This window comes from Drosophila pseudoobscura, chromosome 4 (genome assembly GCF_009870125.1).
Source record: "Drosophila pseudoobscura strain MV-25-SWS-2005 chromosome 4, UCI_Dpse_MV25, whole genome shotgun sequence".
Lineage (NCBI taxonomy): Eukaryota > Metazoa > Arthropoda > Insecta > Diptera > Drosophilidae > Drosophila > Drosophila pseudoobscura.
In genome coordinates, this window is record NC_046681.1 from 5,499,413 (window position 1) to 5,514,927 (window position 15,515).

Consider the following 15,515-nt stretch of genomic DNA (forward strand, 5'->3'; position numbering starts at 1 on the left):
TAATTTCCTCATAGTATCGTTAAATATTGGACATTAAATGTGTGGGGGGACCATAAAAGCCAATGGGCCTTTGGAAAATTACAGGCTGTTGCACGACGACCTCTACGGAGCTACGCTACGGATAATATTTATATTGTTGATTATAGATGTCAACATTTATGACAGGCAACAAAAGTTAATTAGCCATAGAGAAATGGTGAAATTTTGTGGGAGAGAACCCTGAAACTCTGAGAGAATATAGGGAGAATGAGAGCCTACTCTTCTCGCTCTATCTGCTGGTACTCGAATCTCCCTTCTCTGTGTATTTGTTGGCCTAAACTGCATTCTAATTAGTTATCTGAAGCGTCTAAGCCATGATGATGAATGCCTAAGCAGTTGAGTTGCACAAACGAGCAGAAACAGAGACAGGGAGTCGCCAGGGAAACGATGAATGGAGGGAAAGTTTGTCTATGGCAAACTTTTCGATATATATTGTATGCATAGCTAGGGGATACATTTTGGGGAGATTTAAATACAATGCGGCACAGCAGGGGAGAGAAGTTCGGGAGGATTTTCCATTTAAAAAGGAATAAGAGGAAAAAGAAGAAGATGCTTTTGGGATGCAAAGTTTTTTAAGGAATAAACGATTTTAGTGACGTCCTTTATTTATGAAATTTAAATATAAAAAACTCAGTAAAAGTACTTAAGATGTAGGTACTTTTCTTACGGAACCGTTTTTTACAATTAATCGTAGTTCCCAAAACGTGAGTTCATCGATTTGACAATCGGTACTCGATTTTAACATCGTTTAGGGCCCCCATGACCGCTTCTAATTGCTTGGCATTGACTGTAAAAGTGTGTATCTGTGTGCCTGCTGTGTGTGTATGTGTGTGCCTTTGGGCCATTTGTTGCGATTCTTTGTGCGTTTTTTGGCTTATAAATTTAGTCAAAGCACGTACCGTAAACTTGGCAATAAATCCGTAAGCCCAACCGTCCATGAACCTCCCCGTTTGAACTTGTACCTCTGCAGAATGTCCTTTGGCTTACACACGCATCTCCATCTCCATCTACAACCCTCCTGCTGTGTGCGGAACACGTGGCGTATTAACAATATCGACATGAGTAAACAAATGCCCAAGGGGGCATGCAGGAGTTAGCAGAAGGCAGCAGGAGGTAGCAGGATGATTGCTCAAAGTAATTTACACTTTTATCAACTTTCAACTTTACGGAAAAACTTTTGGTCTTTCCTCTTTCCAGGACTCGAAACGACAAACAGAAATTAACACAAATGTTTCATAAACTGGCATATCTTGATGAACAGGAAAAGAAGGGAAAGGAAAGGAAACAGGAGCAGGAAAAGCAGTCAGAGGATTGTGTAGCCACCCCCAGGACACGTGTTAAGTAGCCCTTATCCTTCGTGTGATATTGTGTGATTATCATCGGCTGGTAACATGCCGAACCTACATCACGTCGACTACAATCGGAAGTATTCCGCCACGGAAACCATACAGGTAAATGTTTCACTCTTTTTCCGGGTGTATTCCTAGTATTTTCTTAGCATTTCCCTAGCCATTTCCTTTGCCATTCCTTGAGCCTTTAAATGGCAGCGTTTCCTAGCCTTTAAGTGGAAACGTTTTCTATCCGTCAAGTTGAAATGTTTTCCCGCTCTTAAAACATACAACTTTGAGAGCGCGATAATTAAAAATAAAACGAAACAAATTTACGAGTACGAGCCCTGGCACGCGACCAAAGTTGTGGGCGTTCCCTCCTCCTACATATCTAGTCTTCACACCCCCAAAACCAAGGCCAAGACCAAGGGCCAAACGCTGGAGCCAAGAGCCAATACCCCGGACCGATGGCCGATTGAAAGACCGACCTTTCGTTTGACTCCTTTGCCCCTTCGGACTTGATTGATGTGCACGGAGTCTCGTCGTCCTGCCCGTTTGCTTAAGCAGAGCTCAACGCGAATTAATTGAAGAGTTTTTTCTCTACTTTTTGTGGGGGGCAGGAACCGGAAGCAGTCTTCGAGTCCGTCCAACCCCTAAAGACACGCCTACTGTCCCGTTAATTGCTGTCATAAATTTTGGAACTCAAGTTGGTAGCCAACACCAAGAAAAAAACAAAAAAGGAACACATTCTTTCGGCAAATTGCTGTACTCTTTAGATAGGGAATAATGGGATATTTGGGGTACGTTGGCTGTGCCAAAAGGTTTGTTCGATGGGAAAAAAGGATTGCTAAAATAAATATAGAAAATATTTAAATAAATAAATATGTACTGACGTATACTAAAATATTACGAATACAAAAATACAAAAAAAAAAGATTAGTGAAATAAAAAAAATTAATACATTGCTAAAAACTATTTAAAAATACGGAAATATCGAAATACTACTAAAATAATAATAAAATACTACACAATAATAGAATTAAAAAAAAAAATACTATAAAATACAACAGATTAAAATATACTAAATATTATAATACTCGCATAAATAATACAAATATGATAAAATACTTCAAAAATACCAAATTACATGACTAAAACTACCACAAAAATGCTGATTCTTTTGAAAAATTACTCAATTGAGTGCAGCATATCCTCATTAGACATGAATTCCTTATCAAATCTAGACAAAGGCCCTAGCAGATCTGGCTCAGAAAAACATCTGTGTTGACCTGTACGTTGCAAATACATATATTTCAATTTTCACAAATAAAAAATAATTCCTCATTGAAACTATTATCCCTAAATATCCCTCCATAAAAGGTAGTGTATCTCTCATTCGATATACTGTACGTGTGAATGTCTGGATTGTCGGTCTTCTCTCATTCGTTTTTTCGGTTTGCATGTTGTCTCAGCTTTGGCTGTTCCCGCATTTACTCTGCCACTTCTCTGCCTCTTCTCCCAACCATTTCTCTGGCTTTTCTCTCGCACCGAAAAAAGTTAAGCACAAAAACCATCGTCGGGGAGAAGTCTGTCTGTCCTACCGCCGGCTGCTGTTGCTTTTTATTTCATTGTGTTTTTTGTTGCAACCAAAAACGTTGCTTCCGCAGATGAGAGATGGCTCGCAGAGAGAGAAAGAGAGAGAGGGGTATATCCCGTGTCCGTGTCCGGGTCTGGGTCTGGGTCTCTCTCTGTGAAACTTGATTAAGTAGTTTCCGCGTGTTTTTATTTGCACAATAAAAGCATAAAAGCAGTCCGTGCATCGCTCCTCCTCCAGTGTTAAAGCAGTTCTGGGGGAGGGGGCTGGGAAAAAGTCCTCTCGAGTGCTAAATATGTGAGGGAATTCCCCGTACTATTCCCTCTGGTACCTGCTATATGACTGCTCCTCTGATTCTATCCTTCTGGATGTCCTGCCAGACATGCTGGCGTTTTTTTTTTTTTCGCTATTTAAGCTGGTATTTTTATGGCTTTGCTGTGCGGAATGATAACGTTATGACTCCATTGGTGACAAGTCGTGGACGTGTTAGAGCTGGCAGATCTCTCTCCCTCTTTCCTTGTGGTATTTCCAGGGATAGCTTTATTCCAGGGAATCCTTTTAGAGAGGCACAAATATAGTATCCGAATAGATCGTTTAACTCCCCTTAAACCGCATTTTCCTTACCCTTAAAGACGTTCTTTTACTTTGAAAGTTCTAGCATCTTCCAGAAAGTTCCTTAAAAAAAAATATTGCCTACTTCAATGTAGCTTTAATCCTTTCGTTTCCAATTAATTCCCAACTTGTTCTGGTCGAAACAGACTGGAGAGGCTTCTGATTCGGAGCTTTATTTATCACTCAGTTTTCTCTTCAATTGTGTCGAATAAGTCTTTCGCCTTTTACTAAAGATTTCCGTGGAGAGGGACAACATAATGAGTTTTCATAGAATTTTTGGACGGCCGCCTGGTGGTTTAGCGCCACCGGGCCAATAATGGATAAATATCAAACAAAATGGGAAATTTCTGGAAGGTTTTTGCACAGGAGGGACTGTTGAAAGTTCTTTCTGGGGCTAACACAGGAAACCTTTTGATTTTGACAAGCCAAAAGGCAATAAAAATATTCTTTTTGGAGTGCCTAAAGATAGAAAATGCCGTGCTCTTCAGAAGCAAAGCTCTTAGCCATTGAATTCTTTTCAGGACAGGGGTATTCCCGGGTAGAGCGTTCTCTTCTCTACTATTTCGTTGTAAGCCAACTTTTGCCTGGAAATTTCTGAATATTCATCCTTTAAGCAGAGAAATACATGAGTTTTGTGCTTTAAAGGAAGGAATACCCATCTAAATGTTTCATTTGCGAATTCCATTAGTAACTACTCGAATTATTAATACCATAACTCTCCGAAAAGTAGCCCTAATGATGTCTCCCCCTTCTTCTGTTCAAAATGATTCGATTCCTAAATGTTTTCCATAGATATCCATGGCCATATACCTAGCCATATGCGGCCGCTGCCGCACTACTTATAGACCCGCAGACGTGTTGCCCCATTAAAAATGATTGCAGCAAATGCCTTTTCTTTGGCGCAAGGACAGCCGCCCGCAAGGAGCGCGGGGGTACCAAAAGTAATTTCACTTTTCGCCGCATATGTTGCCCTTTTTGCCAGGTTTTTTTTTGCCAAAACAAACAAACATAAATATGGATTTCTCATTAAAATGCCAGAGTTATGCTATACGAAATGATGCTGCTGCCGGCACGTCCTATAGAGGGACTCTCCAGGAAGAGCAAGGACTCTCACGCAGGCGCTGTGGCTTTGTTGTGGGCCTCTTCGGCCAATGTCAATGTCGTACTCTTCTTGAGTGAGAACTCTCTGGAAGTCGCTCTCTCTCTTTTGGCTAAAAGTCACGTGCTGCCATTGAAGGAATTTCATAGCCGGCTTTTCGAGTGGAAGAAGCAGAGGCATAGAGGGTGAAAAAGGGGAGGACTGAGAAGTGAAATGGGAGGGAGAATGAGAACCTCTAGGAGCCGCCTTCTCTTCTTAACACTCGACACCCCGAGAGCCGAGAGAGTGCCGTGCCGTGCCATGCCGTGGCGGGAGGGAGGACAATGTGACGCATTTGTCATGAAACGGATTTCCGGTATTGTCGTCGCTGTCGTCCACAGGCACCCCTCCCCACCTCCACAATTCCTCCTTAAAGGACACTCTTGACTTTCTCCTCCGCCTGCGACGTGAAAACTTGTTCAATTTTTTATGACAAAGCGAGAAAGGAAAGCCAGAGCGAAAGCCAAGAAACAGGAGAGTGGAAAAAAGCAGAAAGAAATCAGAAAATGAAAGCTAGAACCGAACGAATTTTTAAATACACTGAACGATGTGTATTTTCTATGGTGGCTATAGGATATAGGCTGACGATTTTGGTTACTTTTTTATGATATTTCATTATGGAACAAGTAAAACAAGACTTTGTAGAGCTCTGTTGAATTTGTCCGTCCACGCTGCAAATATACTCTATCAAATTTCTATATATTCTAAGAGGTATAAACTATTCTAAATGATCATAAACTCGTCCTTTTATGCATTGCCAAACATCTGCTACCAATCGTCATACCCTTTAAAAAAATAAAAGCTGAAAAAAGAACTCGAGAAGAAAGTTTGCCGTGCCCTGCCGCAAAAGTGGCTATTTAGCATTTTAGAGTAGGCAAAGAAACATGACCTCAAGGCAACCAGGAAGAGGGACCTATGGCTGAACCCTGTGCCCATCTCCACTCCACCGCCACTCTCCAGCACTCCACCCTCCACGCTTCAGCAGTCCGTGCTCTTGTTGCCTGTAGACCTCTGAATTTTTCATTAATTTCATTTCGAATGGCGACGAGGAAAAGCGACGACAAAAACGACAACAAATGGAAATTTTAAGCAGTATCTGCAGCTCGAAAATTGACAATGATTAAGGATAATGAGGCGGATTGAAAATGGGGGCCACCTCAGGGTTAAGTGGGACTAAAGTGTGGGTTAGGGATTGTAACTGTGAAGAAATTATGATAATGGGTTAGTGGGTGCCATAAAATTGAGGTCTTTAAAGGTAAAATAAAATCAAGCTCTGAGATATAGACTTTTCCTATACGAACTATCCTTAGAGAAAAGAATATCCTTATAAACGAACCTTATAAAGATCCTTCAACAGCAAGAAACAACCCCTACCCTATCTCCTACCCTTAGGTAGGGATCCCTGTGCGAAAGGTAGCTCTCAACAGGCTGCAATCAGTTGTTATTCTTTACTGTCGCTGTACTTCTTCCTGATGCCCTTCGAATTCCCAACTGGTTCTAGCCCGCGCCGCCTTGAATACCGATCCAGGGGCTAGTGTAGAGTTATCTTTGCGCAGAGGCATTATCGTAACCAATGAAGTTCTACTGAGGTGCGATTATTGCTAGTTGAAAACTTTAACCAATACCCCGCCATGAGGACGTGAAATACCGTCCGCTACGGCAATTTTTGGAAGCCCGTGAGGGCCATTTAATAATACATTTCAAACTGTGTAGAAACCTATTAAGATTATCTCTATAACGAGTAATTAAGGGTTTTCATGAGTCTTTAAAGATTTAAGGGTCAAAACTATGTGCCTAATGGGCATTTTAGACGAGAATTAGGATACTGGCAGAAATGTTTGCTTTAAGCATTAATTTCTATGTCATTTATGCCCCCAAAAACACAACCATCAATGGGGGGAAAAGAGTTAGGGATCAGGTTTTTGGGGGCATTAGACAAATTAAACTTAATGTTAAACTTCCATTTAACGACAGAAATAGCAGGGGGAGAGAGGCTCGCACCCTGAACAGCATACGAAATGTTTGTTTGTGGAGGAAACGCTTCCCATTACAGCCGCAATTTATGTTTATGTGACTGGAAAGTTTTCCCGTTTAGCCAGGACTCCCTGCTCTGTTTTTCGTTATAGTTAGGAGAGTCTGAAAGAAAAACCGAGCCTTTAACTTGTATGCAAAATTTACCGCCTTGCTAGTTTTCTTGCCTTTTCGGGATGCCATTTATTTCGATGGGAAATGCGACTAAAAAAAGGTAAAATTGAGATTTTCTCAAGCGTAACGCTTTCGGTCAACGGATGTTTGGTGCCTTTTTTATGAACCCTAGAGAAAGCCAAACCCCAAAACATATTTCATTTTTTATGCTTCAGGTTCAGCGTCGGCTCCTGTTTTTTGTCACTGATTTCTTGGATTGCACAAAGCCTCCTTCCGGGGCCTAATTTATGCTTTATTTATGCAAAGCAATCCTCAGTATTGATGAAGATGCTGCTGCAGGGAGGAAGTTGGGGAAAAGATACAAATAATTCAATTAAATTTTGGTGGCTCTTCACATTCCAATTTATTCAGGGATTGGCTTTGGGGACTATAAGGGCTGTCTCTGTCTGTCTCGTGTTTTTGGTATAAGATATTTTTTTGTATTATTGTGGAATATATCTGGATTTGGGCTGGGTTTTGTGCATGTAAGATATTTTGTAATCTTTTTTGACCCTTGGGAGAGACTAAGAAATTCTGTAGAGATGAGCTCTCTAAGGTTTTCATTATACATCAACGCACATTTTCCCCTACGAGAACAGAGAGAATTTTGGTTTAATTATAAACAAATATTTATAAACATTTCAGTGTATTTTAAATTTTCCCCGCTTTTAATGCTTTCTTATCTCCAAAATTGTTATTGGATTTCTAGGGACTTTTTTATTTTAACTTATAAATATTCGCGTCACTCTTCCATCAGAAAATTCAAATTTTTTTTCTCTAAAATCCCATTTGGTAGAACTCTAGAATATAGCAGAAGCGCTTAAATTCCGTCTTCACTCCTCTAATCTTCTCTTTTCAAATGTATCTCTCATTGACCCGGTCCGTAGAACAGACCAGGCACTGGTAAAAATTATTTTAGACTCATTAGAGTGTTCTTCTCCACGGAAATCTTTAGTAAAAGGCGAAAGATTTATTCGACAATTGAAGAAAAACCAGAGTGAAGATTCTCAGTGAATCCAACGGATCTCCATGCAAGAGCAGCTATAGCTGTTTGGGAATTATAAGACACTCAAAAAGAAAGAACAGAGAAGGCCTTTCAACGTATTATTGTATGTAAGGGAAGTGGAATATTCGAGGCTTAGAAATTGTAAGAAAAGGATATTGTTACCTAAACACGCTACCTGAATAACCAGTTCGTTTAAGGGTGCATTGCAGAGGAATTTATCCCTAGGGAACAGTAGTTGATCGCTCTTTCCTTCTATAGAAACCGAAACAAAGTAGAATCTCGATGGGGTGGAATCTTGTAGCCCCGAGGATGCATAAAGCACTGTAGGTAGAACGTACAGGAGATATTAAATATAGATAGTATGATATCTAAAGTTCTATCTGAACCATTTACAGGGGCTATCTTATGAGTATACACTGTAAAGTTCGCTTGCACTACAGTGCACTGTAAAACTCTTCAAAGAACTGTCATATGAAGAGGTTTTTATAACCCTACACGAAAGACAGTCAAGCTCAGATATGATTAACCGTACAATGAATAATCATCGCATAAACAAGATTTTTGTTTAAAAATTCCAGCTATAATTTTCCATAAAGATATACATATATCTACCAGTATGTTTTCCTTAATCGAGTGTCCACTGTAACTACTACTAATTTTACCTTAAAATGGTACAACTTCCCTTGGTCCTGTAATTCCCAACTAGTTCTAGCCACTCGGTCATCAGCTGGCGGCTGTTATTCTGTGTCCAGTTATCGCTTCTCGGCCTTATGGCTAAGATCAAAGTGTAGTATCTGTTCTTATCAGCTTAACATCTGATAGTTTCTCCATTGGAGAACAACAAATGTTAAACTGATTTTTGGAATCAGACGGAGTGCTAGGGGCTTGCTCCACCTCTGTCGCGGGTTGGCCCGGTATTGCAGTACCGCCGGGACTTCGGCCCAACTAAACAATGAATTTTCACACTAGTTTGTTACGAGTAGTAAATGTTCTTATTGGTTTTATTGACAGACTACTTGTAATATAATCTAAATTGTCATATCGAACGGATCATCCCAAGATGCCTCACAAATAAAATAAATTCTTTCGAAGCATGATTGGTCGTTCATCCAATCTTTGTCCGAAAAGGTTCTTATCTCGACGCAATCTTCAGAGTTTTCCATGTCATTGGGTTCGGGTTCCTGCCAGTGAAAGAAGGTTCCTTTCAAGCCGGTAGTGGCCGAAATAAACTCTCCCTCTGTTTTTAGATCGTTCAGATCTGTCCAATATCTCTTATTCTTATCCAGCTTCCTGCGGAGAACCTTCATCTCATCCTCGCTTTGCAGACTCACTAAATGAGCTTCAATCTCACCGCATTTATGCAATGCATCTCTCCAGTTAGTTGTAATTTCATTTTCTATGTAATAGTATTTGGAACCAATTTTTTCAAAAAGCACCAATCTTTGAAGTCTCATCAGGGTTTTCTTTTCCAACTCCATCTGTCTTCCTAAAGCCGCCAACTTTTCGTCGATTTGAGCCAGTTTCCTTTCCTGGGAGCTCCTTTCCGATTTCGGCTGGATCGCCAACACTCTTCCTAGAGTCTTCAACTTTTCGTCCATTTTTGCGATTTTCGATAGAGTATCTGCGGGCTGTTTGGCCTCGCAGTTCTCCACTCGTTTTTGCAGGATGGCGAGGTACTCCAGGACCGGTTTCACAGCTCCGTAACAGTATCCTCCGCACTCGTGTTGAGTTTCATCCACCTATTGGGGGCACCTGAATGTTCTTTAGATTTATGCAGTCGATAAACTGAATGTTGCACTCACTTCACAATGCTGTGACAGCGATCTCCCAAAGGTTATCGCAAATAATATGAAAACAATGGAACACAGCATTGCTAGTACTGAACGTAGTCTCTGAACGCAATCCGAAATGCAACTGATTTATACAAGAAAGCTGTGGATTTTTCTTTGCTGAGCAGCTCAAGACCGACTCAAAAAATCCCCCGCTCATTTCCAGTTGTCAAATAAAAATCATATCAAAGAAGAGACTGTGATCTCCCAAAGGTTATCTCAAAAAATATGACAACAATGGAATACCGCATTGATATTATTGAACAGTTCAAGAACGATGAAATGAAAATGATTAAAAATAAGTGATGATTAATTAATTATTGTATAGATTCATTTGTAGCGTTCTACGTGAAAATTTAGAAATTCTGCAATTGATTCTTGTGGAAATTGCGTACAGGTTATTTTTTGAACCATTGCTGTTACGCTCATTTAGAGCGCTCATTTAGACCCATCGAATCCCACTGCAATCTCCATCTATGTGTACATATGTGTGAAAGGAAAAGACTCGTGTGGATTATAAGAAGAAGTAGATCTCTTCACTCAATTCTCCGTTGAGGTACGCTTTTGATGCGTCCAACTGGTGCACATGACGTTCCAGCTCAGCTGATATTGCCCAAAGCATTCTGATTTTAGCGTGTCCAATAACCCAGCGACATCCAATTGCCTGTCCACCCCTCACCATTGTTATCGCTCGCCATGTCTTCTTCCACAGTCTCCGGCACCTTGTGCTTTCTCGGTCTTTCTCTCAATCCAGTTGTTATCAGATATGGCCAGCCTCTGCTTTTCGTGCTCCGTCGATTGTATGGTCACCATCTCTCTCTCTTTCTCATCGTTGTATTCGACATCATCTCTCTCTTTGCGTTCCTTCGTCTCTTTCTATGCTCTGTTTTTACCAACCAAATGCTTGCAGATAACCCACCACTAGATTGGTTCCTGACCATACCAAACCTCATCAGGTGTCATATGTAGCACAACTATAGTTGGAGATCGGTTTAGGTGCTGTATGCACTGCTTCTGCCCAAAATGTCTCATCCGAATCAGTAATTTCTACGAGCGCTCTATTCATTCCTTCTGCCACTAACAGATTGGCGAATTTGAATTGTTCATCCCGTTTTGCTTATACGATTTGAATGTATCGTGCACCTCGGATTTGTGCCTAGCAAAATACACTTTAACGTATCATCCGATTGGTTGTCAAGCATCGTAATAAAACATCGTGATCCACCTATGGATGGTAAATTAATCGGTCCAAATCTTACGGCGTTCACTCTCTTCTAAAAATTGTATTGTTAAGGCGACGGCACATGGCGCGATTTTCATGCCAGAACGAGACTTTCGAAAGATTTTCACGACACATTCGGCAGGCGGGCCGAATGCAAGCGAGGCTTCGGCAAGAGCGCGACAGATCGCGAGAGCGAGAGCGAAGGAAAGAAAGAAAGGCGCGAGAACGGCTTAGGCTGCTGCCGTGCGTGAGAATATATGTAAGTGCAAGTACATATGTATGCATGTGGGTGGCAGTGTGGTACAGTGTGGCCCCTACTGCTGCAGGAGCTATACAGGCTATGCTTTATGTATTGACGCTTCGAGCTTTTTTGTTTTCAGATTTGTATTTCGCGATTTGAATATTGTCTGTCTATATACTTATATTAGGGCTATTCTCTATTTAGACATTGTAAAATCCATCATAAAAGCTGGGAGAGTATAAATTTAATTTGTATTCAATTTTATTTATTAGGTTCGACACTCTTTACGTTTATTTCTTGGACTTGGGCGCGGGAAAATTTCCTTGCAGGCTATATTTTTGAAAAGTTCTACATTTTCTGGTTTTGTTTCCATTTCTTTCTGCACGAAACCCCGATGATGCTCCAATTTCTGAATTCGTCACAAGGAGGACTTTTTGAATTCCTGCTGGAGTTTTCTTAGATCCTCTAATTTTTCGTCCATTTGCGCGATTTTCGATAGAGTATCTCCGGGCTGTTTGGCCTCGCAGTTCTCCACTCGCTTTTGCAGGATGGCGAGGTACTCCAGGACCGGTTTTACAGCTCCGTAACAGTATCCTCCACACTCGTGCTGCGTTTCATCCACCTATTGGGGGCACCTGAATGTTCTTTAGATTTATGCAGTCGATAAACTGAATGTTGCACTCACCTCACAATGCTGTGACAGGGATCTCTCAAAGGTTATCGCTAATAATATAAACACAATGGAAAACCGCATTGCTAGTACCTCTCTGAACGCAATCTAAAATGCGACTAATTCGAATATGGAAACCATGGATTTCTCTGTGCTCTGTGCTTATCAAAGTCTATAAAACCATACACTTATGTATATATATATATATATACAGTCTTTAAAATACGGGGGGTTTCATGACGTCTGAAGGCAGCGGGCGCGCGAGGGTTTTCAATTCTGGTTTCACCTATTCTTTGTCCACACGGCACCGACATGGCGCTATATACACTATAGACTCTGATCTTGATATATATGAATCTAATTTAGCCCTATCCTATTAGATATTTCAAGTATAAAAAGGCGGGTGCAGTGCATATTTCGATCTAAATAATCAGTTTTGCCAGCAGTTTAAGCGGAGTGAAAGGAGGAGAAAGGTAAATGGAGTGTGTAAATGTTTTGTGTACTCTTTTTATTGAGTTGCAAGTCAATTCCTTTTTGGATTTGGCCCATTTACTTCCATTGCTCGATGTTCATCGCAAGGAGAGATGAATTGCTTGTTGTTCATCAAATTCCCGGCGTGTAACATGCAAATTCTATGGATTGATGGCAGAAGGATGGGATGGATGTCTGGGAGCAATATTGCTGAACTCAGCAAGTGGCAAAGTGTGTCTTTGCCTTCTGGCTTCTGACTCCTATTTCTGGCGCCCTGTTTTCCTGACTCCTGTTTTCCATCTGCTGCCTTTGGCTCTTGGCTTCAAGACCCCTTTCTCAATTTCCTGACTCTTTGGCTCCATGACGCCCCTGCAACTCCCTTTTTTTGGGGGCGTGGACAAGCTCGCTTTTGTAGTTTCTGGAGGCTATCCACAAATTGTTTTGTCGTCTCAACATCGCCGTCGTCGTCGTCTCCTTCATTGTCAAGTCGTTTGGAAAATTGAAATGATTAATTTGTTTGTTCGAAATGTTGGCACTTGTCCGTGTCCTTGGAGCCGTGTCCATGTCCTAGATGTAGTCCTTGGCTTATTGTCGAAATCGATTGCACGCTCAAAAGTTACAAAATCAAAATACGGCGTACACTTTTTATTGACAGTCCATGGAAGTCATACCAAAGGCGATTTCTAGGGTGCTTCTCGGGCGAAGTGGTGGGGTACGAGTATTGGCAGTCAATTTGACAGATTGTTGGCGACTGGCGACAGTTATTTGTCAGGTTTAAGGCTAGATTTCCATACGGCAATCATTGCGGAGTGGGTGGGGAGAGTGAGTGACGGCTTATCCACATTGTAGGAGCTCTTTTGTTGAATCAAATTGATTAATAGATGTTTCTTGCTTTCCACTAGCATTGTATTGTATTTCTGTAGAAAAGAAAAACACAATTCAATTATATAGTTAAATAAATTCGATGTGGGGCTCAAACCGAATCAAACTATACAACACTCTCCTTCAAGAAGTTAAGTTTCCCGTATTATCTTCATACATTTTTTTTTTTTTTTGTTGATGAAAAGCATTTACGGAATGCATTGAATTAACTTAATATTGTACATTTTGAAAAGATTTCCTTTAATTAGAAATCATATATTCATAAAAGAATTCAAATTCGTATAATATCCTTACATTTAATATTTGAGAACTCATAGACTCGCGTGGACTCAATGTAATACTTAGATTTTGCCCCAAATTTTTCCCACCCAAAATTCCTTAAATATTGAAACTTGGCTAAACTGGCATAAATATGAAAAATATCCTAGTAAAATAATGAAACTTGAATAAATTCATATAAAATTTCACAAGTTTGGGTTCAGGTCTAGGCTAATAAAGGACTTCTCTGTTCTACAGTAAAATTTAATACCTCAATTTAATACCTAGATTTTCTCCCAGACTTTTCCCCCAAAAAATTCCTCAAATATCCCCTGAGACTTGTCTAAATTGGCATAAAAATGAAAAATATCCTTGTAAAATAATGAAACTTGAATAAATTCATATAAAATTTCACATGTTCGGGTTCATGTCTAGGCTAATAAAGGACTTCTCTGTTCTACAGTAAAATTGAATACCTCCATTTAATACATAGATTTTTTCCCAGACTTTTCCCCACCAAAAATTCCTCAAATATCCCATGAAACTTGGCTTAATTGGCATAAATATGAATAATATCCTTATAAAATAATGAAACTTGAATAAATTCATATAAAATTTCCCATGTTCGGGTTCAGGTCTAGGCTAATAAAGGACTTCTCTTCTCTGAAGTAAAATTAAAACAAGCACCCAACTAATCTCAAAATCTTTGCATTTATGCACTAAAACACACAAAAATAAGTGTCGGAAAATACAAGAGCTTATCGCTCGAGCATAATAGCTGTTTTTTTTTCTTTCGGGAGACACTGAAAGTTGTGAGTATTATTTTCGGGCTCTGCTCAAATCGATTTGGCATTTAAGACTTGGCACAAAAATGCGTGACTTGGCTAAGGGAATTTCTTGACCACATTTTTACCATTAAATTTCCTATTTACTCCGAAAATAATATCTCACATTGCCAGATAACAAACAAAGAATAAATACGGGGAAAATAACCAAACTGAAATCAAATGGGGGTGCAAACCTGAACTGAAATTATTGGGTGGTTGAAATCCAAAATAAAATGTATTTCCTTTTGCTGTAGGAACATTTTTTGTCGTTAAAAATATTAATGGTTTATTATTACAAATTTTTACAAATTTTTGAACTGAGTTCTTTTGAAAGAAGTTTGTTTGATCTCTGAAAAACTAGTTTTGGCTAAAAATCGAAATATTTTTTATTATTTGTATATTTGTTTGCCAATTATTATTTTGTGTACCTTTTGTGATACGTTCGTTCAAAGTTTCATTACAAGCTTTCTACCTCCTAACCCTCTTTGGGAAAGTCTCATTGAATAAACTATAGATTGATGACTGCTCCTAAAAACACAAATTTTGAGTAGTTTTTCATGTGGAAACCTCTACAAAAAACCAAAGAAAGCCTGTCATCAAATGCTTTTGTTCGGTCATAGACGTTTCCGGATTTCATTTCCTTTTCTATTCATCTATTCATCTATCTCTGTCTCTGTCCATCGTTTATCATGTGTCTATAAAGCAATAGAGCCCTCGATTTGCATGGCATAAAGAAAATAAGGAAAAAACCTACATAAATGCGATATAAAATGAAGGCTGCGCTGCGAGAACCATCTAGGGAATTTTCCGATGGGGAGGCAATAACTATAAAATGTCCAACGTTGCAGGAGTCCTTCAACCATCGCGTGTATGCAGTCGACCAGGACATGGGAAAGGACACACACAGGGACTGAAAAAAGGGTCCCGTCGTTGTCGCAGTCATTGGGCAAAGGATTAAAAAACAACGCGAAAACAAAGTATTATCGCAATAGAAAAATCTCAGGCGCAAACAAAAGACCTGGGGAGGTCCACAAAAAACAGCACCAAAAAGAAGAGAGGAAAAAAATGAAGGATGAGAGAGGAAGGAGTGTTCTCCTGGAAATTAGGAAGGACCCAAAGACATTGATAAAAACAAAGTGAAAATTTATGCAAAATAAAGATACGAAAGGGCAAAAAAGACCCGAAGCATAAAGAAAGAGAAATTGAAAATGTTT

General features: G+C 39.8%; 2 protein-coding genes and 4 non-coding genes across 8 annotated transcripts in view; 4 read left to right on the forward strand and 2 right to left on the reverse strand.

Moving 5' to 3' along the window:
* Nucleotides 1–1,415: 1,415 nt before the first annotated feature.
* The window catches only part of sick (sickie), a 207,843-nt gene continuing 193,743 nt past the window's right edge, over nt 1,416–15,515 (forward strand). For both annotated transcript variants that reach the window (XM_033380907.1, XM_033380909.1), the window contains exon 1: nt 1,416–1,490. In XM_033380907.1, the coding sequence (XP_033236798.1) occupies nt 1,431–1,490 (60 nt within the window). In that variant the 5' untranslated portion in view covers nt 1,416–1,430. The remainder of the gene's footprint in view (nt 1,491–15,515) is intronic.
* On the forward strand, nt 3,753–3,871 carry LOC6902630 (U5 spliceosomal RNA). The gene has a single exon (XR_053156.2). It is a non-coding gene; the product is annotated as a U5 spliceosomal RNA (small nuclear RNA).
* On the forward strand, nt 6,256–6,395 carry LOC6902629 (U4 spliceosomal RNA). The gene has a single exon (XR_053155.2). It is a non-coding gene; the product is annotated as a U4 spliceosomal RNA (small nuclear RNA).
* LOC6902628 (U5 spliceosomal RNA) lies at nt 7,773–7,896 on the reverse strand. Its single transcript, XR_053154.2, has one exon. It is a non-coding gene; the product is annotated as a U5 spliceosomal RNA (small nuclear RNA).
* On the forward strand, nt 8,656–8,851 carry LOC6902627 (U2 spliceosomal RNA). Its single transcript, XR_053153.2, has one exon. It is a non-coding gene; the product is annotated as a U2 spliceosomal RNA (small nuclear RNA).
* Nucleotides 8,875–11,983, reverse strand: LOC6902626 (accessory gland protein Acp29AB-like). Of its 2 annotated transcripts, none has more exons than XM_033380913.1 (2): nt 11,879–11,983; nt 8,875–9,640 (listed from the first exon to the last, which is right to left on the reverse strand). In XM_033380913.1, the coding sequence occupies exons 1-2, from the start codon at nt 11,945–11,947 to the stop codon at nt 8,930–8,932; spliced, it is 780 nt and encodes a 259-aa protein (XP_033236804.1). In that variant the 5' UTR covers nt 11,948–11,983; the 3' UTR covers nt 8,875–8,929. The 2 variants fall into 2 exon arrangements, with proteins under 2 accessions (XP_033236804.1, XP_002133152.3); XM_002133116.3 differs by lacking the exon at nt 11,879–11,983 and adding an exon at nt 9,704–9,801.

Excerpts from the sequence above, each read along its gene's own strand:
- LOC6902626 (XM_033380913.1), bottom strand. The coding sequence starts at position 11,947 with ATGCGGTTTTCCATTGTGTTTATATTATTAGCGATAACCTTTGAGAGA. Across the intron at positions 9,641-11,878 it reads CCCTGTCACAGCATTGTGAG|GTGGATGAAACTCAACACGA; the intron begins GTGAGTGCAACA and ends TGCCCCCAATAG.